Below are 24,005 nucleotides of genomic sequence, written 5' to 3' on the forward strand. Positions count from 1 at the left end.
ACAAAAGGTTGTGATGGACTACTTCCTGGAGGATGATCGTGCCACGCTGACTCTTTCCGACTGAACATTATTCAGACGATGAGGAAATCCCTGATTAAGGTAAAAGCATTTTCATTGAACCATCTTCCGATGACAGCGATTGGGAAGAAACGACGATCAATAGCGTTGTTGTCGCGGAAGAAGTTGACCATGTTTTGAAATCAGTAGAATGCCTGGTGGAAGCAGAGTATGATAAGGAGATAAATAGAATTCTGCCGATTGATTACAAATGCAGAGGAAGTGGAAAAGAGAACAAGGCTGTTGTATAAAACTTCTGTCTCCGGATTACATCTTCAAACTATGGGCAACTATGGCATCCGCGACAGAGAAGGAGAAAGATTGGATGATTATGGCATTGCACACGGTCAGTGTGAACCAGAGTGACTGGACACAATGGGCCAAGCAAGCTGTACAAACAAAATGAAAACGACACAGGGCACACAAGGCATCATATTAGCATCCCATGCTAGTTGATGATAATCCTAGTCATATTAGCAACGCATGCTAATTGTTGATAATCCTAGTCATATTAGCATCCCATGCTAGTTAATGATAATCCTAGTCATATTAGCATCCCGTGCTAGTTAATGATAATCCTAGTCATATTAAATCAAATCAAATGTATTTATATAGCCCTTCTTACATCAGCTGATATATCAAAGTGCTGTACAGAAATCCAGCCTAAAACCCCAAACAATACAGGTGTAGAAGCACCGTGGCTAGGAAAAACATAGGAAGAAACCTAGAGAGGAACCAGGCTATGAGCATCTCATGCTAGTTGTTGCATATTAGATCTCCCCTCTTTCTAAATTTCTAACTGAAATTTTCATCCCCTTCACATGAAACCGCTGGCTTTTGACAACAGTGTTGGCGCGTATCCTACTGCCTTGTGCGTATTGCTGCGTTTATACTATGAAGAAAAAATGGTTTATCAACATTTTAAACTAAAGGTTCTGATCTGTTGCATCAGACTCATTGCTTTACACATTGTTGCATCCTCGACTTGCATGTTCTGTTAACATGGATTGTCTTACCCAATAGGAGGAGTGGATGGTCTGTCCATCTGTCCGTCGAGGACCACCTTGTCCTGCTCCAGCTCTGTGATGATCTTGCCTATCCTACTGATCATCCTGTTGACCCTCTTAGAGAGCCGCTGAGAGGCCTTACTCTCCTGCACGGCCTTCTCCTGGCCAGTCTTAGATAACTCCTTCTTTATCTCCTTTAGGTCCTGGACAAAAACACACACATCCCCCGTCAGTAGTGACGAGATCCCACCCGACCCCCCGTCAGTAGTGACGAGATCCCACCCGACCCCCGTCAGTAGTGACGAGATCCCACCCGACCCCCCGTCAGTAGTGACGAGATCCCACCCGACCCCCCGTCAGTGATGAGATCCCACCCGACCCCCCGTCAGTGATGAGATCCCACCCGACCCCCCGTCAGTGATGAGATCCCACCCGACCCCCCGTCAGTGATGAGATCCCACCCGACCCCCCGTCAGTGATGAGATCACACCTTACCTCGCTGTACTCCTGCACGTCATCTTTCAGGTCCTCTAGCTCCTCCTTTTCCAGAGTGAGTAACTTCTTCTGTTCCTTCAGCTGGGTACATGCATCACTCAACATGTCTATCTCTTCCTTAGTGATCTCCTCTCCCTGTAGGGAACAATAGATACTAGATTATACAGTTTGGTACAGGACAATATATACTAGATTATACAGCAGGGTACAGGACAATATATACTATTATACAGTTTGGAACAGGACAACAGACACTCAATGACCAGTTTATTAGGTAACACCCCTACTGACAGTGAGTCACGTGGCCGTGTCTTGCTATATAAAGCAGGCAGACAGGCATGAAGGCATTCAGTTACTGTTCCAATGAAAGTTAGAATGGGCAAAATGACTGACCAAAGCGACTCAAACAGCCAGCCTCCTGGGCTTTTCACACACAAGTGTCTAGGGTTTACAGAGAACGGTGTGACAAACAGTCAACAGCAGTCCTGTGGGGGAAACGATGATGGAGGACCAAGGAGAACGGAAGAACAGCATCTCTGAACACAACCCGTCGATCCTTGTCATGGATGGGCATCAGACGACCACACCGGGTTACACTCAGCTAACAACAAGAAGTGTCTCCAGTGGGCACGCGACCACCAACACTGGACAACTGAGGAGTGGAAAAACATCACCTGGTCTGATGAATCTCAGTTGCCTCATGGCAGAGTCAGGATTTGTCATTAGCAGCATGAGTCCAGGGACCCATCCTGCCTGGTGTCAACGGTACAGGCTGGTGGAGGTGTACTAGTGTAGGGGAGGCTGGTGGTGGTGTACTAGTATAGGGGAGGCTGGTGGTGGTGTACTAGTATAGGGGAGGCTGGTGGTGGTGTACTAGTGTAGGGGAGGCTGGTGGTGGTGTACTAGTGTAGGGGAGGCTGGTGGTGGTGTACTAGTGTAGGGGAGGGTGGAGGTGTACTAGTATAGGGGAGGCTGGTGGTGGTGTACTAGTGTAGGGGAGGCTGGTGGTGGTGTACTAGTGTAGGGGAGGCTGGTGGTGGTGTACTAGTATAGGGGAGGCTGGTGGTGGTGTACTAGTGTAGGGGAGGCTGGTGGTGGTGTACTAGTGTAGGGGAGGCTGGTGGTGGTGTACTAGTATAGGGGAGGCTGGTGGTGGTGTACTAGTATAGGGGAGGCTGGTGGTGGTGTACTAGTGTAGGGGAGGCTGGTGGTGGTGTACTAGTGTAGGGGAGGCTGGTGGTGGTGTACTAGTATAGGGGAGGCTGGTGGTGGTGTACTAGTGTAGGGGAGGCTGGTGGTGGTGTACTAGTGTAGGGGAGGCTGGTGGTGGTGTACTAGTATAGGGGAGGCTGGTGGTGGTGTACTAGTGTAGGGGAGGCTGGTGGTGGTGTACTAGTATAGGGGAGGCTGGTGGTGGTGTACTAGTGTAGGGGAGGGTGGTGGTGGTGTACTAGTGTAGGGGAGGGTGGTGGTGGTGTACTAGTGTAGGGGAGGGTGGTGGTGTACTAGTGTAGGGGAGGCTGGAGGTGTACTAGTGTAGGGGAGGGTGGAGGTGTACTAGTGTAGGGGAGGGTGGAGGTGTACTAGTGTAGGGGAGGCTGGTGGTGGTGTACTAGTGTAGGGGAGGCTGGTGGTGGTGTACTAGTATAGGGGAGGCTGGTGGTGGTGTACTAGTGTAGGGGAGGCTGGTGGTGGTGTACTAGTGTAGGGGAGGCTGGTGGTGGTGTACTAGTATAGGGGAGGCTGGTGGTGGTGTACTAGTATAGGGGAGGCTGGTGGTGGTGTACTAGTGTAGGGGAGGCTGGTGGTGGTGTACTAGTGTAGGGGAGGCTGGTGGTGGTGTACTAGTATAGGGGAGGCTGGTGGTGGTGTACTAGTGTAGGGGAGGCTGGTGGTGGTGTACTAGTATAGGGGAGGCTGGTGGTGGTGTACTAGTATAGGGGAGGCTGGTGGTGGTGTACTAGTATAGGGGAGGCTGGTGGTGGTGCACTAGTGTAGGGGAGGGTGGTGGTGGTGTACTAGTGTAGGGGAGGGTGGTGGTGGTGTACTAGTGTAGGGGAGGGTGGTGGTGTACTAGTGTAGGGGAGGCTGGAGGTGTACTAGTGTAGGGGAGGGTGGAGGTGTACTAGTGTAGGGGAGGGTGGAGGTGTACTAGTGTAGGGGAGGGTGGAGGTGTACTAGTGTAGGGGAGGGTGGTGGTGTACTAGTGTAGGGGAGGCTGGTGGTGTACTAGTGTAGGGGAGGGTGGAGGTGTACTAGTGTAGGGGAGGGTGGAGGTGTACTAGGGGAGGGTGGAGGTGTACTAGGGGAGGGTGGAGGTGTACTAGTGTAGGGTGGAGGTGGTGTACTAGTGTAGGGTGGAGGTGGTGTACTAGTGTAGGGTGGAGGTGGTGTACTAGTGTAGGGGAGGGTGGAGGTGGTGCACTAGTGTAGGGGAGGGTGGAGGTGGTGTACTAGTGTAGGGGAGGGTGGAGGAGGTGTACTAGTGTAGGGGAGGGTGGAGGTGTACCTGTGTAGGGGAGGGTGGAGGTGTACTAGTGTAGGGGAGGGTGGAGGTGTACTAGTGTAGGGGAGGGTGGAGGTGTACTAGTGTAGGGGAGGGTGGAGGTGTACTAGTGTAGGGGAGGGTGGAGGTGTACTAGTGTAGGGGAGGGTGGAGGTGTACTAGTGTAGGGGAGGGTGGAGGTGTACTAGTGTAGGGGAGGGTGGAGGTGTACTAGTGTAGGGGAGGGTGGAGGTGTACTAGTGTAGGGGAGGGTGGAGGTGCGAGGACAAGCATGGATGGGAGGAGAACCAGCTGTCTCTAACAGACGTGCCAACGTAGAGGCAGACGTGCCAACATAGAGGCAGACGTGCCAACATAGAGGCAGACGTGCCAACATAGAGGCAGACGTGCCAACATAGAGGCAGACGTGCCAACATAGAGGCAGACGTGCCAACATAGAGGCAGACGTGCCAACATAGAGGCAGACGTGCCAACATGGAGACCTGGGTCTCGACCCCACCCTGTGCAACTGGGTCCTGGACTTCCTGACGGGCCAACACCCAGGTGGTGAGGGTGGGTAACAACATCTCCACCCCACTAATCCTCAACACTGGGGCCCCACAAGGGTGCGTTCTTAGCCCTCTCCTGTACTCCCTGTTCACCTGCGTGGCCATGCACGCCTACAACTCAAATTATCAAGTTTGCAGACGACACTACAGTGGTAGGCTTGATTACCAACAACGACGAGAGAGCCTACAGGGAGGTGAGGGCCCTCGGAGTGTAGTGTCAGGAAAATAACCTCACACTCAACGTTAACAAAACAAAGGAGATGATCGTGGACTTCAGGAAACAGCATAGGGAGTCTGCGGTTGTGAGGCCGGTTGGACGTACTGCCAAATTCTCTAAAATGATGTTGGAGGTGGCTTATGGTAGAGAAATTAATATTACATTATCTGGCAACAGCTCTGGTGGACATTCCTGCAGTCAGCATGCCAATTGCACACTGCCTCAAAACATGAGACATCTGTGGCATTGTGTTGTGTGACAAAACAGCACATTATAGAGTGGTCTTTTATTGTCCCCGGCACAAGGTGCACCTGTGTAATGATCATGCTGTTTAATCAGCTTCTTGATATGCCACACCTGTCAGGTGGATGGATTATCTTGGCAAAGTAGAAATGCTCACAAACTGGGATGTAAACTAATTTGTGCACAACATTTGAGAGAAATAAGCTTTTTGTGCGTATGGAAAATGGCTGGGATCTTTTTATTTCAGCTCATGAAACATGGGAACAACACTTGTTTTTACATGTTTTTAAAATTGTTTGTTCAGTATGAAATATGATGCTGAAATCTATTCAAATCACCTGAAGACCTTGATGCCCTCTAGGACAGGTGTTGGTCTGTGTGTTACCTTGATGCCCTCTAGGACAGGTGTTGGTCTGTGTGTTACCTTGATGCCCTCTAGGACAGGTGTTGGTCTGTGTGTTACCTTGATGCCCTCTAGGACAGGTGTTGGTCTGTGTGTTACCTTGATGCCCTCTAGGACAGGTGTTGGTCTGTGTGTTACCTTGATGCCCTCTAGGACAGGTGTTGGTCTGTGTGTTACCTTGATGCCCTCTAGGACAGGTGTTGGTCTGTGTGTTACCTTGATGCCCTCTAGGACAGGTGTTGGTCTGTGTGTTACCTTGATGCCCTCTAGGACAGGTGTTGGTCTGTGTGTTACCTTGATGCCCTCTAGGACAGGTGTTGGTCTGTGTGTTACCTTGATGCCCTCTAGGACAGGTGTTGGTCTGTGTGTTACCTTGATGCCCTCTAGGACAGGTGTTGGTCTGTGTGTTACCTTGATGCCCTCTAGGACAGGTGTTGGTCTGTGTGTTACCTTGATGCCCTCTAGGACAGGTGTTGGTCTGTGTGTTACCTTGATGCCCTCTAGGACAGGTGTTGTCTGTGTGTTACCTTGATGCCCTCTAGGACAGGTGTTGGTCTGTGTGTTACCTTGATGCCCTCTAGGACAGGTGTTGGTCTGTGTGTTACCTTGATGCCCTCTAGGACAGGTGTTGGTCTGCGTGTTACCTTGATGCCCTCTAGGACAGGTGTTGTCTGTGTGTAACCTTGATGCCCTCTAGGACAGGTGTTGGTCTGTGTGTTACCTTGATGCCCTCTAGGACAGGTGTTGGTCTGTGTGTTACCTTGATGCCCTCTAGGACAGGTGTTGGTCTGTGTGTTACCTTGATGCCCTCTAGGACAGGTGTTGGTCTGTGTGTTACCTTGATGCCCTCTAGGACAGGTGTTGGTCTGTGTGTTACCTTGATGCCCTCTAGGACAGGTGTTGGTCTGCGTGTTACCTTGATGCCCTCTAGGACAGGTGTTGTCTGTGTGTAACCTTGATGCCCTCTAGGACAGGTGTTGGTCTGTGTGTTACCTTGATGCCCTCTAGAACAGGTGTTGGTCTGTGTGTTACTTTGATGCCCTCTAGGACAGGCGTTGGTCTGTGTGTTACCTTGATGCCCTCTAGGACAGGTGTTGGTCTGTGTGTTACCCTGATGCCCTCTAGGACACGTGCCTGTGTGTTACCCTGATGCCCTCTAGGACACGTGCAGGTGTGTTACCTTGATGCCCTCTAGGACGGGTGCATGTGTGTTACCTTGATGCCCTCTAGGACAGGCGCTGTGTCTCGTAGTGTCTCTGAGTGTACAGCCATGTCCACACTAGTGAGGGAGTATTCTGTCCTCTCTGCTGCATCCGCCAGCCTCTCCATCTCTCGGTCCTTGTTATCCTGACGTATCGCTGCCTCCTCCTGCAGCGTGGCTTCCAGCTTGGTCTTGTTGTCCACCTGGGACAGCTCCATCTCAGCCACCTTAACCTGGGCCTCCTTAGCCTGGAGAGAGAGAGAGACACCACCAAGTCATATAAACCTCTAACTGACCTCTAACTCTACACCGTGTCAGAGACCCTGACCTCTAACCCGACACAGTGTCAGAGAGACTGACCTTGGGCCTCTAACCCTGGGCCTCTAACCCTGGGCCTCTAACCCTGGGCCTCTAACCCTGGGCCTCTAACCCTGGGCCTCTAACCCTGGGCCTCTAACCCTGGGCCTCTGTGAAATGGAGGGCGCTACACCTTGATTCCACGGTAGTATACCAACCCTATAAAATAGTTTGTACCAGTATTTCCAGGTGGAACTATACTCATACATACCACTATGTCAGGCAGATTCTGCAGGGTGGTCTTGAGCTGGTCTGCAGGAGAGAGAGTATCCGGGAGGAACATGGCTCTGGAGAGGAGGAGGAGTGAGGTGGGGATGTGCTGGTTCAGGTGCAGCTCCAACCACTGGAGAAGAGGAACACACACAACTTACTACTCACCAACTCACTACCCCAGGTTACATCTAATCACAGTGAAGAAGAGGTCTTCTGGTTTACCAGGTTACATCTAATCACAGTGAAGAAGAGGTCTTCTGGTTTACCAGGTTACATCTAATCACAGTGAAGAAGAGGTCTTCTGGTTTACCAGGTTACATCTAATCACAGTGAAGAAGAAGTCTTCTGGTTTACCAGGTTACATCTAATCACAGTGAAGAAGAGGTCTTCTGGTTTACCAGGTTACATCTAATCACAGTGAAGAAGAGGTCTTCTGGTTTACCAGGTTACATCTAATCACAGTGAAGAAGAGGTCTTCTGGTTTACCAGGTTACATCTAATCACAGTGAAGAAGAGGTCTTCTGGTTTACCAGGTTACATCTAATCACAGTGAAGAAGAGGTCTTCTGGTTTACCAGGTTACATCTAATCACAGTGAAGAAGAGGTCTTCTGGTTTACCAGGTTACATCTAATCACAGTGAAGAAGAGGTCTTCTGGTTTACCAGGTTACATCTAATCACAGTGAAGAAGAAGTCTTCTGGTTTACCAGGTTACATCTAATCACAGTGAAGAAGAGGTCTTCTGGTTTACCAGGTTACATCTAATCACAGTGAAGAAGAGGTCTTCTGGTTTACCAGGTTACATCTAATCACAGTGAAGAAGAGGTCTTCTGGTTTACCAGGTTACATCTAATCACAGTGAAGAAGAGGTCTTCTGGTTTACCAGGTTACATCTAATCACAGTGAAGAAGAGCTCTTCTGGTTTACCAGGTTACATCTAATCACAGTGAAGAAGAGCTCTTCTGGTTTACCAGGTTACATCTAATCACAGTGAAGAAGAGGTCTTCTGGTTTACCAGGTTACATCTAATCACAGTGAAGAAGAGGTCTTCTGGTTTACCAGGTTACATCTAATCACAGTGAAGAAGAGGTCTTCTAGTTACCAGGTTACATCTAATCACAGTGAAGAAGAGGTCTTCTGGTTTACCAGGTTACATCTAATCACAGTGAAGAAGAGGTCTTCTGGTTTACCAGGTTACATCTAATCACAGTGAAGAAGAGGTCTTCTAGTTTACCAGGTTACATCTAATCACAGTGATGAGGTCTTCTGGTTTACCAGGTTACATCTAATCACAGTGAAGAAGAGGTCTTCTGGTTTACCAGGTTACATCTAATCACAGTGAAGAAGAGGTCTTCTGGTTTACCAGGTTACATCTAATCACAGTGAAGAAGAGGTCTTCTGGTTTACCAGGTTACATCTAATCACAGTGAAGAAGAGGTCTTCTGGTTTACCAGGTTACATCTAATCACAGTGAAGAAGAGGTCTTCTGGTTTACCAGGTTACATCTAATCACAGTGAAGAAGAGGTCTTCTGGTTTACCAGGTTACATCTAATCACAGTGAAGAAGAGGTCTTCTGGTTTACCAGGTTACATCTAATCACAGTGAAGAAGAGGTATTCTGGTTTACCAGGTTGCATCTAATCACAGTGAAGAAGAGGTCTTCTGGTTTACCAGGTTACATCTAATCACAGCAATGAGGTCTTCTGGTTTACCAGGTTACATCTAATCACAGTGAAGAAGAGGTCTTCTGGTTTACCAGGTTACATCTAATCACAGTGAAGAAGAGGTCTTCTGGTTTACCAGGTTACATCTAATCACAGTGAAGAAGAGGTCTTCTGGTTTACCAGGTTACATCTAATCACAGTGATGAAGAGGTCTTCTGGTTTACCAGGTTACATCTAATCACAGTGAAGAAGAGGTCTTCTGGTTTACCAGGTTACATCTAATCACAGTGAAGAAGAGGTCTTCTGGTTTACCAGGTTACATCTAATCACAGTGAAGAAGAGGTCTTCTGGTTTACCAGGTTACATCTAATCACAGTGAAGAAGAGTTCTTCTGGTTTACCAGGTTACATCTAATCACAGTGAAGAAGAGGTCTTCTGGTTTACCAGGTTACATCTAATCACAGTGAAGAAGAGTTCTTCTGGTTTACCAGGTTACATCTAATCACAGTGAAGAAGAGGTCTTCTGGTTTACCAGGTTACATCTAATCACAGTGAAGAAGAGGTCTTCTGGTTTACCAGGTTACATCTAATCACAGTGAAGAAGAGGTCTTCTGGTTTACCAGGTTACATCTAATCACAGTGAAGAAGAGGTCTTCTGGTTTACCAGGTTACATCTAATCACAGTGAAGAAGAGGTCTTCTGGTTTACCAGGTTACATCTAATCACAGTGAAGAAGAGGTCTTCTGGTTTACCAAGTTACATCTAATCACAGTGAAGAAGAGGTCTTCTGGTTTACCAGGTTACATCTAATCACAGTGAAGAAGAGGTCTTCTGGTTTACCAGGTTACATCTAATCACAGTGAAGAAGAGGTCTTTTGGTTTACCAGGTTACATCTAATCACAGTGAAGAAGAGGTCTTCTGGTTTACCAGGTTACATCTAATCACAGTGAAGAAGAGGTCTTCTGGTTTACCAGGTTACATCTAATCACAGTGAAGAAGAGGTCTTCTGGTTTACCAGGTTACATCTAATCACAGTGAAGAAGAGGTCTTCTGGTTTACCAGGTTACATCTAATCACAGTGAAGAAGAAGTCTTCTGGTTTACCAGGTTACATCTAATCACAGTGAAGAAGTCTTCTGGTTAAAGTGTTTAGTAGGTTTAATGTAGGCTGTCTCAGTCTCTCCACCATTAGGACACTGATATGTTAATATATAATAATATGGGTGGTTTTTACCTGCTGGAGTTGTTCTCTCAGCCTCTCCTCTGTGACTCCCAGAGCTCTCATCCCTCTGACTCGACAGGCTGCCTGGAGCTCATTCACACTCAGAGTGTCCACCCCCTCTTCAGCTATCAACTGTACTGACAGAGAGAACAGTATTCAGTAGTATTGATTCAACACGGACAACAGATTATTTATCTTCATTCAGGTGAGTGATTAGGGTTAAAAGGTCAGGGTGTCTAATGTCTGACCTTGTCGTCACCACAGATAGCTCATATTTTACTTTTCATTTAACCTTTATTTAACTAGGCAAGTCAGTTAAGGACAAACTATTATTTTACAATGATGGCCTACCCCAGCCAACTAACTAACCAGGATGACTCTGGGCCAATTGTGCGTCGCCCTATGGGACTCCCAATCACAGCCAGTTGTGATACGGCCTGGAATCGAGCCAGGGTCTGTAGTGACGCTTCTAGCACTGAGATGCAGTGCCTTAGACCGCTGCGCCACTCGGGAGCCCAAGGTCGTAGCTAGAGGTCAGGGGTCAGAGATTACGGATGATCACACAGACACTTATTTTTTGACTTGCCTAGTTAAATAAAGGTTCAATAAAAAAGTATACGTTGGAAGGCTTAGTGGTTAAAGGTCAGGGGTTAGAGGTCAGGGGTTACAGACCTTGCCGTCGGCGCGGATGGCTCATAGCTTCATGATGAGTTGAAAGGGTTAGGGGTTAAAGGTCAGGGGTTAGAGGTAAGGGGTTACAGACCTTGTCGTCAGCGCGGATGGCTCGTAGCTTCATGATGAGTTGAAAGCGAAGGAAGTTGTTGGTTCCTATAGACTGTAGCTCCAACAGACGACACAGAGCAACCAGCTGAGGACGAGTCAGGTTGTCCAGAGTCAACTCATCCTCAAACAGCTTAGAGAACCTGATGATCTGCTCATTACTGGGACGCTCCCCTGAGTCACGGATCTAAAGGGGAAGAGACCGAGACACAGGGGGAGGGGGCAGAGAAGGTTAGGGAGACATTTTGGGACAGAGGAACAAGGGGGGCAGAAACAGAGACAGGGGGAACAGAGACAGGGGGAACAGAGACAGGGGGAACAGAGACAGGGGGAACAGAGACAGGGGGAACAGAGACAGGGGGAACAGAGACAGGGGGAACAGAGACCGAGACAGGGGGGGGACAGAGACCGAGACAGATTTTATGGAGACGGGGGACAGAGGCGTTTTGACTGTAGCGATAGATGGATGGTACCTTCTGAAAGAAGGTAGAGAACTCCTCAGTGACGTTTCCCTTGGCAACCTTGTTCCTCAGAGCAATCTCCTCTACAGTGTCCTGGAGGAATTTAGCCATCTCCAGCTTCACACGCAGCTCCGTCTTCAGCCTCTCCTCCTGGAACACACACACATTAGATAAGGGAGGGCTAAGGTCAGCGGCAGGGCTAGATTAAAGGGGAGATCAGAGGTGTGGCGAGGAACCTAAAGAAGGCTATGGCTGGTGTGACGACCCTCCCACTTTGTCTTGACGAATTCTCTCTTTGCTCTTCTTTTCCTTAATAGGATGTTGGTGGGCGGAGCCTGGAGGGTTGTCAGTGAAATGGGACACACCTGGGCTCGGGTATATCTTTAGCTCTATCTTTGTAGTGACTGGGTGTATTGATACACCATCCGAAGTAATTAAAAGTAATTAAGTAATTAATAACCTCACCATGCTCAAAGGGATATTCAATGTCTGCTTTTAAAATGTTTACCAATCTACCAATAGGTGCCCTTCTTTGCGAGGCATTGGAAAACCTCCCTGGTCTTTGAATTTGTTTGAAATTCCCTGCTAGACTGAGGGACCTTACAGATAATTGTATGCGTGGGGTACAGAGATCAGGTAGTCATTAAATCATGTTCAACACTATTATTGCACAGTCCATGCAACTTATTATGAGACTTGTTAAGCACATTTTTACTCCTGAACTTATTTAGGCTTGACATAACCAAGGGGTTGAATACTTGACACAAGACATTTCAGCTTTTCATGTTTAATTCATTTGTAAAAAATATAATTCCACTTTGGCATTATGGCGTATTGTGTGTAGGCCAGTGACACAACATCTACATTTAATGGATTTAAAAAAGGCTGTAACAACCAAATGTGGGAGAACGGTCCAGGGGTGTGGATACATTCTGAAGGCAGTGGGGTCAGTGTTCCGGAAATGGACTTGTGTAAATTTACATTGCGAATAAATTGGATTCTGATCATTCAACAATGTTAAAGTTGTCATCGTCCAACTCTGCAGGGGGGGGGGTCATCGCTTGCAGCAACCATTCTATACACAATAGATTCTCGGACACAAGTAATGAGAGAAGCTCTCTGACACCAAACTACAGTCTCATGGCAGTTTAACTAGGAAGGCCCACTTTCTCAAATTCCCCATGAGGTGGGACAAGCAGAGAGCAGGAAATCGACCTCACTCCTCCCTAAAGTTTGTTGTAGCTTTTTAAAAACACGTGATCACCCCCAAATCCGTCGCTGAGGGAGAATAACCAGACATGGACCTCATTTGGAAGCTGTTTCCTACATGTTCTTTAACGTGACCTGAACAACAATTGAGATAAATTGTTAAAATCCGGAACGTTCCTTTACAATAAGGGTTAAGGAGGAGGTCCTACCTTCTTGGACTGCGTCTCAAAGGTTGAGGGCAGCATGTTGGGGAAGAGCTTCAGTGCCACAGGAAGCAGGAACTCCATGAATGGCACAATGATGAACACCAGGAAGGGAAGGAGTCGAAAGACATCGGCACAAGTTCTTAGGAACTGAGGAGGAAAATAGACATTATTTAGTTAAAAACAGTTTATGTATTTGTATTTATTATGGATCCCCGTTACTCTTCCTGCGGTCTGGAAAATGTTAAAACATCACAATACTACATAACAAAAATCCCCATAAAAATCTGTCAGTTTAAGCTAGAGATATGTCCAATAGCAGCCTGCCACATCAGCAGAGGAAAGTGGCAGAGTTACAGCGCTAGGGATGAACTCCAGTAACCGGGATCCATCTGCAAAAATATGACTCCAGTTTGCCAAATAGCACCTGGATTATCATCAAGACTCTTGGAAGAATGTTCTATGGACAGATTAGTCAAAATTACCACTTTTTGGATGACATGGGTCCCATTATGCCTGGTGAAAACCAAACACTGCATTCCAGAGTAAGAACCTCATACCAACGGTCAAGCATTGTGGTGGTAGTGGGATGGATTGAGGAGGCTTTGCTGCCTCAGGACCTGGACGACTTGCCTTAATAGAAGGAACCATGAATTCTGCAGGAGAGAGTCAGGCCATCTGAGCTGAAGCTGAAGTACAGCTGGGTCATGCAGCAAGACAACGATCCAAAAACACATAATCAAGTCTACATGAAAATGGCTAAAAATAAACAAATGTGAAGTTTTGGAATGGCCTAGTCAAAATCCAGATCTAATCCCAATAGAGATGTTGTGACAGGACTTGAAATGAGCAGTTCATGCTGGAAAACCCACAAATGTTGCTGACTTAACGCAGTTATGCATGGAAGAGTGGGCCACAATTCCTCCACAGCGAAGTGAGAGACTGATCAATAACTACAGGAAGCATTTGGTTGGAGTCATTGAGGCTAAAGGTGGCACAACCAGTTAAGAGTTTAAGGGGGCAATACATGTTTCACGCATTGGGTGTTGCATAACTTTGTTAATTAAATAAATCAAGTAAGTAATTGTGTTATTTGTTCACTCAGGTTCCCGTTATCTAATATTGGGTTTTGGTTGAAGATCTGATAATTCAGTATAAAAAAAATTGCTAAAGTAGAGAAAATTAGAAAGGGGTAAAATGCTTCTCCCCAGCCCTGTATATAGAGGCTATTCTCCTATCATCTCAATCCCACTGAAACATCTCCCCAGCCCTGTATATAGAGGCTATTCTCCTATCATCTCAATCCCACTGAAACATCTCCCCAGCCCTGTATATAGAGGCTATTCTCCTATCATCTCAATCCCACTGAAACATCTCCCCAGCCCTGTATATAGAGGCTATTCTCCTATCATCTCAATCCCACTGAAACATCTCCCCAGCCCTGTATATAGAGGCTATTCTCCCATCATCTCAATCCCACTGAAACATCTCCCCAGCCCTGTATATAGAGGCTATTCTCCTATCATCTCAATCCCACTGAAACATCTCCCCAGCCCTGTATAGAGGCTATTCTCCTATCATCTCAATCCCACTGAAACATCTCCCCAGCCCTGTATATAGAGGCTATTCTCCTATCATCTCAATCCCACTGAAACATCTCCCCAGCCCTGTATATAGAGGCTATTCTCCTATCATCTCAATCCCACTGAAACATCTCCCCAGCCCTGTATATAGAGGCTATTCTCCTATCATCTCAATCCCACTGAAACATCTCCCCAGCCCTGTATATAGAGGCTATTCTCCTATCATCTCAATCCCACTGAAACATCTCCCCAGCCCTGTATATAGAGGCTATTCTCCCATCATCTCAATCCCACTGAAACATCTCCCCAGCCCTGTATATAGAGGCTATTCTCCTATCATCTCAATCCCACTGAAACATCTCCCCAGCCCTGTATAGAGGCTATTCTCCTATCATCTCAATCCCACTGAAACATCTCCCCAGCCCTGTATATAGAGGCTATTCTCCTATCATCTCAATCCCACTGAAACATCTCCCCAGCCCTGTATATAGAGGCTATTCTCATATCATCTCAATCCCACTGAAACATCTCCCCAGCCCTGTATATAGAGGCTATTCTCCTATCATCTCAATCCCACTGAAACATCTCCCCAGCCCTGTATATAGAGGCTATTCTCCTATCATCTCAATCCCACTGAAACATCTCCCCAGCCCTGTATATAGAGGTTATTCTCCTATCATCTCAATCCCACTGAAACATCTCCCCAGCCCTGTATATAGAGGCTATTCTCCTATCATCTCAATCCCACTGAAACATCTCCCCGTCTTCTCTGCGCTGTCTCGTATTGCTGCCCATAGGAGACTTTACGGTAGAGAATGAGTGATCAACAAACAGTAGATATGGATAAGATACCTTGATATTTAAACTATTTCCTCTTAATCTCCCCGTTATTCATGAGCTGATCTGAATAGTAATCAACTCAATTTTGCCAAATAGGAGATCTTCAGTAATTGGTTGGAGGTTATCTAGCACGCTGACTTTTGTTTGACTGCCGTTACAAAGTCTGTGTGATTGGACAACACTACAGCCTACTCAGGGTGCACTGTGCGCGTACTGAGCATGCTCTGTGTTGAAATAGCATTGGCCAACTGCAGAAATAGAGGAACATGATAACGCTCAGAATTGATGAACGGCCTGTTTCTCAATGTAATTGGTGATCAAAGGTACTCTATCATTACTAAATATCAGTTTCACTTGCTGTGAAATCTTTACATTGTGCCACAGCCGGCAATGTGGTGCAGTGATAATCATATTTTGGGAGACCTGGAAAAGTGAACATACAGTGCCTTGCGAAAGTATTCGGCCCCCTTGAACTTTGCGACCTTTTGCCACATTTCAGGCTTCAAACATAAAGATATAAAACTGTATTTTTTGTGAAGAATCAACAACAAGTTGATGAACTTCACACAATCATGAAGTGGAACGACATTTATTGGATATTTCAAACTTTTTTAACAAATCAAAAACTGAAAAATTGGGCGTGCAAATTATTCAGCCCCTTTACTTTCAGTGCAGCAAACTCTCTCCAGAAGTTCAGTGAGGATCTCTGAATGATCCAATGTTGACCTAAATGACTAATGATGATAAATACAAGCCACCTGTGTGTAATCAAGTCTTCGTATAAATGCACCTGCACTGTGATAGTCTCAAAAGGTCCGTTAAAAGCGCAGAGAGCATCATGAAGAACAAGGAACACACCAGGCAGGTCCGAGATACTGTTGTAAAGAAGTTTAAAGCCGGATTTGGATACAAAAAGATTTCCCAAGCTTTAAACATCCCAAGGAGCACTGTGCAAGCGATAATATTGAAATGGAAGGAGTATCAGACCACTGCAAATCTACCAAGACCTGGCCGTCCCTCTAAACTTTCAGCTCATACAAGGAGAAGACTGATCAGAGATGCAGCCAAGAGGCCCATGATCACTCTGGATGAACTGCAGAGATCTACAGCTGAGGTGGGAGACTCTGTCCATAGGACAACAGTCAGTCGTATATTGCACAAATCTGGCCTTTATGGAAGAGTGGCAAGAAGAAAGCCATTTCTTAAAGATATCCATAAAAAGTGTTGTTTAAAGTTTGCCACAAGCCACCTGGGAGACACACCAAACATGTGGAAGAAGGTGCTCTGGTCAGATGAAACCAAAATTGAACTTTTTGGCAACAATGCAAAACGTTATGTTTGGCGTAAAAGCAACACAGCTGAACACACCATCCCCACTGTCAAACATGGTGGTGGCAGCATCATGGTTTGGGCCTGCTTTTCTTCAGCAGGGACAGGGAAGATGGTTACAATTGATGGGAAGATGGATGGAGCCAAATACAGGACCATTCTGGAAGAAAACCTGATGGAGTCTGCAAAAGACCTGAGACTGGGACGGAGATTTGTCTTCCAACAAGACAATGATCCAAAACATAAAGCAAAATCTACAATGGAATGGTTCAAAAATAAACATATCCAGGTGTTAGAATGGCCAAGTCAAAGTCCAGACCTGAATCCAATCGAGAATCTGTGGAAAGAACTGAAAACTGCTGTTCACAAATGCTCTCCATCCAACCTCACTGAGCTCGAGCTGTTTTGCAAGGAGGAATGGGAAAACATTTCAGTCTCTCGATGTGCAAAACTGATAGAGACAAACCCCAAGCGACTTACAGCTGTAATCGCAGCAAAAGGTGGCGCTACAAAGTATTAACTTAAGGGGGCTGAATAATTTTGCACGCCCAATTTTTCAGTTTTTGATTTGTTAAAAAAGTTTGAAATATCCAATAAATGTCGTTCCACTTCATGATTGTGTCCCACTTGTTGTTGATTCTTCACAAAAAAATACAGTTTTATATCTTTATGTTTGAAGCCTGAAATGTGGCAAAAGGTCGCAAAGTTCAAGGGGGCCGAATACTTTCGCAAGGCACTGTATCTTGGTTTTAACCGTTTAAAACGGACACTTCCATTTGGGACTCCAGCAATAAATATGAATGATTCACAGTACTGAAAATTGGTAGATTTTCTGGAAAAATATGAATCACTATCCAGCGCTGTTTGTAATACCAGGAGACACCCCAAAAATGGGTAATCTCACAAAACCTCTGTAGAGTCCGAACGGTTTGACCTACTAGGTGGAAATCTGAAACCTTCAAACATTTTGCAGAGGGACCCGTCTGAATGTAACACATAGAAATGAATGGAAGTATGAAGGTCGTTTTGTGACCACAACATAGGGGGTTAAATGTGTCCAAAAAACAAACATACTTCCTGAGCTTTCTTATATATCCTAGATATTGGACAGACAAAACCTTATTCCTCATTAGATGTTTTTACTACTTTTTTAGCCATTTATGAACATGTTATTCAATGCTTTTGTATGGACTATAAAACTAAAAGGCCAAATTCAAAATGTGATCAAATCATTTGTTTCTATATTTTTTAAAGGGGTCCTACAATTCTAAATCAAATACCTTAATGATCCACAATAGGAGCATCTGAAGACAATTCCATATGTTAGTTTAGTAGAACACACCATCCCATCTGCTGTCAGAGCCAGCCATCTCTAGCCCACTGGGTAACACATTAGTACAACAAACACAGTCCATCCAGTACATCAGACAAGAGAACAGCCACAGTACAGTCCAGTCCAGTCCATCAGTCAAGAGAACAGCCACAATATCAGACAAGAGAACAGCCACAATATCAGTCAAGAGAACAGCCACAATATCAGTCAAGAGAACAGCCACAATATCAGTCAAGAGAACAGTCACAATATCAGTCAAGAGAACAGTCACAATATCAGTCAAGAGAACAGTCACAATATCAGTCAAGAGAACAGCCACAATATCAGTCAAGAGAACAGCCACAATATCAGTCAAGAGAACAGCCACAATATCAGTCAAGAGAACAGTCACAATATCAGTCAAGAGAACAGCCACAATATCAGTCAAGAGAACAGTCACAATATCAGTCAAGAGAACAGCCACAATATCAGTCAAGAGAACAGCCACAATATCAGTCAAGAGAACAGCCACAATATCAGTCAAGAGAACAGCCACAATATCAGTCAACAGAACAGCCACAATATCAGACAAGAGAACAGCCACAATATCAGTCAAGAGAACAGCCACAATATCAGTCAAGAGAACAGCCACAATATCAGTCAAGAGAACAGCCACAATATCAGTCAAGAGAACAGTCACAATATCAGTCAAGAGAACAGTCACAATATCAGTCAAGAGAACAGTCACAATATCAGTCAAGAGAACAGTCACAATATCAGTCAAGAGAACAGCCACAGAACAGCCACAATATCAGTCAAGAGAACAGCCACAATATCAGACAAGAGAACAGCCACAATATCAGTCAAGAGAACAGCCACAATATCAGTCAAGAGAACAGCCACAATATCAGTCAACAGAACAGCCACAGTACAGTCACAATATTAGTCAAGAGAACAGCCACAATATCAGTCAACAGAACAGCCACAATATCAGTCAACAGAACAGCCACAGTACAGTCACAATATCAGTCAACAGAACAGCCACAGTACAGTCACAATATCAGTCAAGAGAACAGCCACAGTACAGTCACAATATCAGTCAACAGAACAGCCACAGTACAGTCACAATATCAGTCAAGAGAACAGCCACAATCAGTCAAGAGAACAGCCACAGTACAGTCACAATATCAGTCAAGAGAACAGCCACAATATCAGTCAAGAGAACAGCCACAGTACAGTCACAATATCAGTCAACAGTCATCAGTCAACCTCTAGTGGTGTGGGGGCTGTGCTTTGGCAAAGTGGGTGGGGTTATATCCTTCCTGTTTGGCCCTGTCCTGGGGAGTCATCGGATGGGGCCACAGTGTCTCCTGACCCCTCCTGTCTCAGCCTCCAGTATTTATGCTGCAGTAGTTTGTGTCGGGGGGCTAGGGTCAGTTTGTTATATCTGGAGTACTTCTTCTGTCCTATCCGGTGTCCTGTGTTTAAGTATTTAAGTATGCTCTCTCTAATTCTCTCTTTCTCTCACTCTCTCGGAGGACCTGAGCCCTAGGACTATGCCTAGGAGCTGCTGCTCCAGTTTCAACTGTTCTGCCTGTGATTATTATTATTTGACCATGCTGGTCATTTATGAACATTTTGGCCATGTTCTGTTATAATCTCCACCCGGTACAGCCAGAAGAAGACTGGCCACCCCTCATAGCCTGGTTCCTCTCTAGGTTTCTTCCTAGGTTTTGGCCTTTCTAGCGAGTTTTTCCTAGCCACCGTGCTTCTACACCTGCATTGCTTGCTGTTTGTGGTTTTAGGCTGGGTTTCTGTACAGCACTTTGCGATATCAACTGATGTACGAAGGGCTATATAAATAAATTTGATTTGAACAGAACCAGAGTTCACTCACAATATCAGTCAACAGAACAGCCAGACTTACAGTCCAGTACATCAGGACAATATTAATCTCCTCTCCCACCTCCCTTCATGGTCAAAACATATAGACTCAATGGTTGCTAAAATGGGAGGTCTGTCCATTATAAGGTGTTGCTCAGCTTTGACATATCAGCCAACCAGACAGGTCCTACAGGCCCTAGTTGTCTTAGCTGGACTACTGACCAGTTGTGTGGTTAGGTGCCACAAAGGAGGACATAAGTCAACTGGTCCAAAGCAACGTATAAGTATTGCACTTCAATGTTCACAAATGTCAATGACATGCATGTCAATCTCTCCTGGCACAAGCTTCAGAGATTGACTGCATCAAATTAAATGTTATTGTCACATACACATACAGTGGGGCAAAAAATTATTTAGTCAGCCACCAATTGTGCAAGTTCTCCCACTTAAAAAGATGAGGCCTGTAATTTTCATCATAGATACACTTCAACTATGACAGACAAAATGAAAAAAAAAAATCCAGAAAATCACATTGTAGGATTTTTTATGAATTTATTTGCAAATTATGGTGGAAAATAAGTATTTGGTCACCTACAAACAAGCAAGATTTCTGGCTCTCACAGACCTGTACCTTCTTCTTTAAGAGGCTCCTCTGTCCTCCACTCGTTACCTGTATTAATGGCACCTGTTTGAACTTGTACCTATGATTAAAATTACAGGCCTCTCATCTTTTTAAGTGGGAGAACTTGCACAATTGGTGGCTGACTAAATACTTTTTTGCCCCACTGTATATAGCAGATGTTATTGTGAGTGTAGCAAAATGCTTGTGTTCCTAGCTCCAACAGTGCAGTAGTATCTAACAATTCACAACAATACACACATCTAAAAGTAAAAGAATGGAATTAAGAAATACAGTGCCTTGCGAAAGTATTCGGCCCCCTTGAACTTTGCGACCTTTTGCCACATTTCAGGCTTCAAACATAATGATATAAAACTGTATTTTTTTGTGAAGAATCAACAACAAGTGGGACACAATCATGAAGTGGAACGACATTTATTGGATATTTCAAACTTTTTTAACAAATCAAAAACTGAAAAATTGGGCGTGCAAAATTATTCAGCCCCCTTAAGTTAATACTAGCGCCACCGTTTGCTGCGATTACCGCTGTAAGTCGCTTGGGGTATGTCTCTATCAGTTTTGCACATCGAGAGACTGAAATGTTTTCCCATTCCTCCTTGCAAAACAGCTCGAGCTCAGTGAGGTTGGATGGAGAGCATTTGTGAACAGCAGTTTTCAGTTCTTTCCACAGATTCTCGATTGGATTCAGGTCTGGACTTTGACTTGGCCATTCTAACACCTGGATATGTTTATTTTTGAACCATTCCATTGTAGATTTTGCTTTAGGTTTCGGATCATTGTCTTGTTGGAAGACAAATCTCCGTCCCAGTCTCAGGTCTTTTGCAGACTCCATCAGGTTCTTCCAGAATGGTCCTGTATTTGGCTCCATCCATCTTCCCATCAATTTGAACCATCTTCCCTGTCCCTGCTGAAGAAAAGCAGGCCCAAACCATGATGCTGCCACCACCATGTTTGACAGTGGGGATGGTGTGTTCAGCTGTGTTGCTTTTACGCCAAACATAACGTTTTGCATTGTTGCCAAAAAGTTCCATTTTGGTTTCATCTGACCGGAGCACCTTCTTCCACATGTTTGGTGTGTCTCCCAGGTGGCTTGTGGCAAACTTTAAACAACACTTTTTATGGATATCTTTAAGAAATGGCTTTCTTCTTGCCACTCTTCCATAAAGGCCAGATTTGTGCAATATACGACTGATTGTTGTCCTATGGACAGAGTCTCCCACCTCAGCTGTAGATCTCTGCAGTTCATCCAGAGTGATCATGGGCCTCTTGGCTGCATCTCTGATCAGTCTTCTCCTTGTATGAGCTGAAAGTTTAGAGGGACGGCCAGGTCTTGGTAGATTTGCAGTGGTCTGATACTCCTTCCATTTCAATATTATCGCTTGCACAGTGCTCCTTGGGATGTTTAAAGCTTGGGAAATCTTTTTGTATCCAAATCCGGCTTTAAACCTCTTCACAACAGTATCTCGGACCTGCCTGGTGTGTTCCTTGTTCTTCATGATGCTCTCTGCGCTTTTAACGGACCTCTGAGACTATCACAGTGCAGGTGCATTTATACGGAGACTTGATTACACACAGGTGGATTGTATTTATCATCATTAGTCATTTAGGTCAACATTGGATCATTCAGAGATCCTCACTGAACTTCTGGAGAGAGTTTGCTGCACTGAAAGTAAAGGGGCTGAATAATTTTGCACGCCCAATTTTTCAGTTTTTGATTTGTTAAAAAAGTTTGAAATATCCAATAAATGTCGTTCCACTTCATGATTGTGTCCCACTTGTTGTTGATTCTTCACAAAAAAATACAGTTTTATATCTTTATGTTTGAAGCCTGAAATGTGGCAAAAGGTCGCAAAGTTCAAGGGGGCCGAATACTTTCGCAAGGCACTGTATATAAATATTAGGAGGAGCAATGTTGGAGTGGCATTGACTAAAATACAGTAGAATACAGTATATACATATGAAATGAGTAAAGCAGTATGTAAACATTAATAAAGTGACTAGTGTTCCATTATTAAAAAGTGACCAGTGATTCCATGTCTACAGGGCAGCAGCCTCTAAGGTGCAGTGTTGAGAGTGACTAGTGTTCCATTATTAAAGTGACCAGTGATTCCATGTATATAGGGCAGCAGCCTCTAAGGTGCAGGGTTGAGAGTGACTAGTGTTCCATTATTAAAGTGACCAGTGATTCCATGTCTATAGGGCAGCAGCCTCTAAGATGCAGGGTTGAGTAACCGGGTGGTAGCCGGCTAGTGATGGCTATTTAACAGTCTGATGGCCTTGATAAGAGCCTGAAAAACAGCTTCTCGGTCCCAGCTTTGATGCATCTGTACTGACCTCGCCTTCTGGATGATAGCAGGGTGAACAGGGCGTGGCTCGGGTGGTTGATGTCCTTAAACTTTTTGGCCCTCCTGTGACATCAGGTGCTGTAGGTGTCCTGGAGGGCAGGCAGTGTGCTTCCGGTGATGCATTGGGCAGACCGTACCACCCTCTGGAGAGCCCTGCGGTTGCGGGCGGTGCAGTTGCCGTACCAGGTGGTGAAACAGCCTGACAGGATGCTCTCAAAATGTGCTTCTGTAAAGGTGTGCGAGGGGCTTCAGGGTCAAGCCGAATTTCTTCAGCCTCTTGAGGTTGAAGAGATGCTGTTGCGCCTTCACCACACTGTCTGTGTGGGTGAACAAATTCAGATTGTCAGTGATGTGTACGCAGAGGAACCTGAAGCTTCCACCTTCTCCACTGCGGTCCCGTCGATGTGGACAGGGGCATGCGCCTCTGCTGTCTCCGGAAGTTAACGATCAGCTCCTTCGTTTTGTTGACATTAAGGAGGTTATTTTTCCTGGTACCACTACATCAGGGCCCTCACCTCCTCCCTGTTGGTAATCAGGCCTACTACTGTTGTGTCATCTGCCAACTTGATGATGGAGTTGGAAGTGTGCATGGCCACGCAGTCATGGGTGAACCGGGAGTACAGGAGGGGGCTGAACACGCACCCTTGTGGGGTTGAGTGTTGAGGATCAGCGAAGAGGTGTTGTTTCCTACCTTCACCCCCTGGGGGCGGCCCGTCAGGAAGTCCAGGACCCAGTTGCACAGGGCGGGGTTGAGACCCAGTGCTCTGTGCTTAATGATGAGTTTGGAGGGTAGTATGGTGTTAAAGGCTGAGCTGTAGTCAATGAACAGCATTCTAAACGTAGGTATTCCTCTTGTCCAGATGGGATAGGGCAGTGCAGTGCGATTCCAATTGTCCCCATCATCCTATCTGAATGTTTGTTTTGTCTTGTTCATTTTAAAGATGATACAACAATAAAAAAAAAACGTATGTTTTTTTCATTGTATTATCTAAACCAGATCTATTGTGTTATATTCTCCTACATTCAATTCACATTTACACAAACTTCAGAGTGTTCTTTCAAATGAAATCAATAATATGCATATCCTTGGTTCTGAGCCTGAGATACAGGCAGTTAGATTTTGGTATGTCTTCAGGTGGAAATTGAAAAAAAGTAGGGGGGTAGCTGTAAGAGGTTAATTTTGGTGAATCTCTTATACAATGGGTTTATGTACAGCAACCCCAGGTGTAAAATAGTAAATAATGGTTACTTCTCAGAAATTTTGCTTTTAAGAGGAGTAAAACAAGG

At 45.5% G+C, this 24,005-nt stretch overlaps 1 protein-coding gene across 3 annotated transcripts in view; it reads right to left on the reverse strand.

Annotated features, from left to right (window-relative positions):
• The window catches only part of LOC139383344 (leucine zipper-EF-hand containing transmembrane protein 1), a 53,478-nt gene that overhangs the window by 9,358 nt on the left and 20,115 nt on the right, over positions 1-24,005 (reverse strand). For all 3 annotated transcript variants that reach the window (XR_011628726.1, XM_071127848.1, XM_071127849.1), the window contains exons 4-11: positions 12,792-12,935; positions 11,386-11,523; positions 10,896-11,099; positions 10,145-10,264; positions 7,246-7,377; positions 6,692-6,925; positions 1,560-1,694; positions 1,074-1,267 (exon numbers count right to left, since the gene is read on the reverse strand). Coding sequence is in view for 2 of the 3 variants with exons in the window: in XM_071127848.1 (XP_070983949.1) it covers positions 1,074-1,267; positions 1,560-1,694; positions 6,692-6,925; positions 7,246-7,377; positions 10,145-10,264; positions 10,896-11,099; positions 11,386-11,523; positions 12,792-12,935 (1,301 nt within the window). In the remaining variant the exon portion in view is untranslated. The remainder of the gene's footprint in view (positions 1-1,073; positions 1,268-1,559; positions 1,695-6,691; positions 6,926-7,245; positions 7,378-10,144; positions 10,265-10,895; positions 11,100-11,385; positions 11,524-12,791; positions 12,936-24,005) is intronic.

The sequence above is a fragment of the Oncorhynchus clarkii genome, chromosome 25 (assembly GCF_045791955.1).
Source record: "Oncorhynchus clarkii lewisi isolate Uvic-CL-2024 chromosome 25, UVic_Ocla_1.0, whole genome shotgun sequence".
Lineage (NCBI taxonomy): Eukaryota > Metazoa > Chordata > Actinopteri > Salmoniformes > Salmonidae > Oncorhynchus > Oncorhynchus clarkii.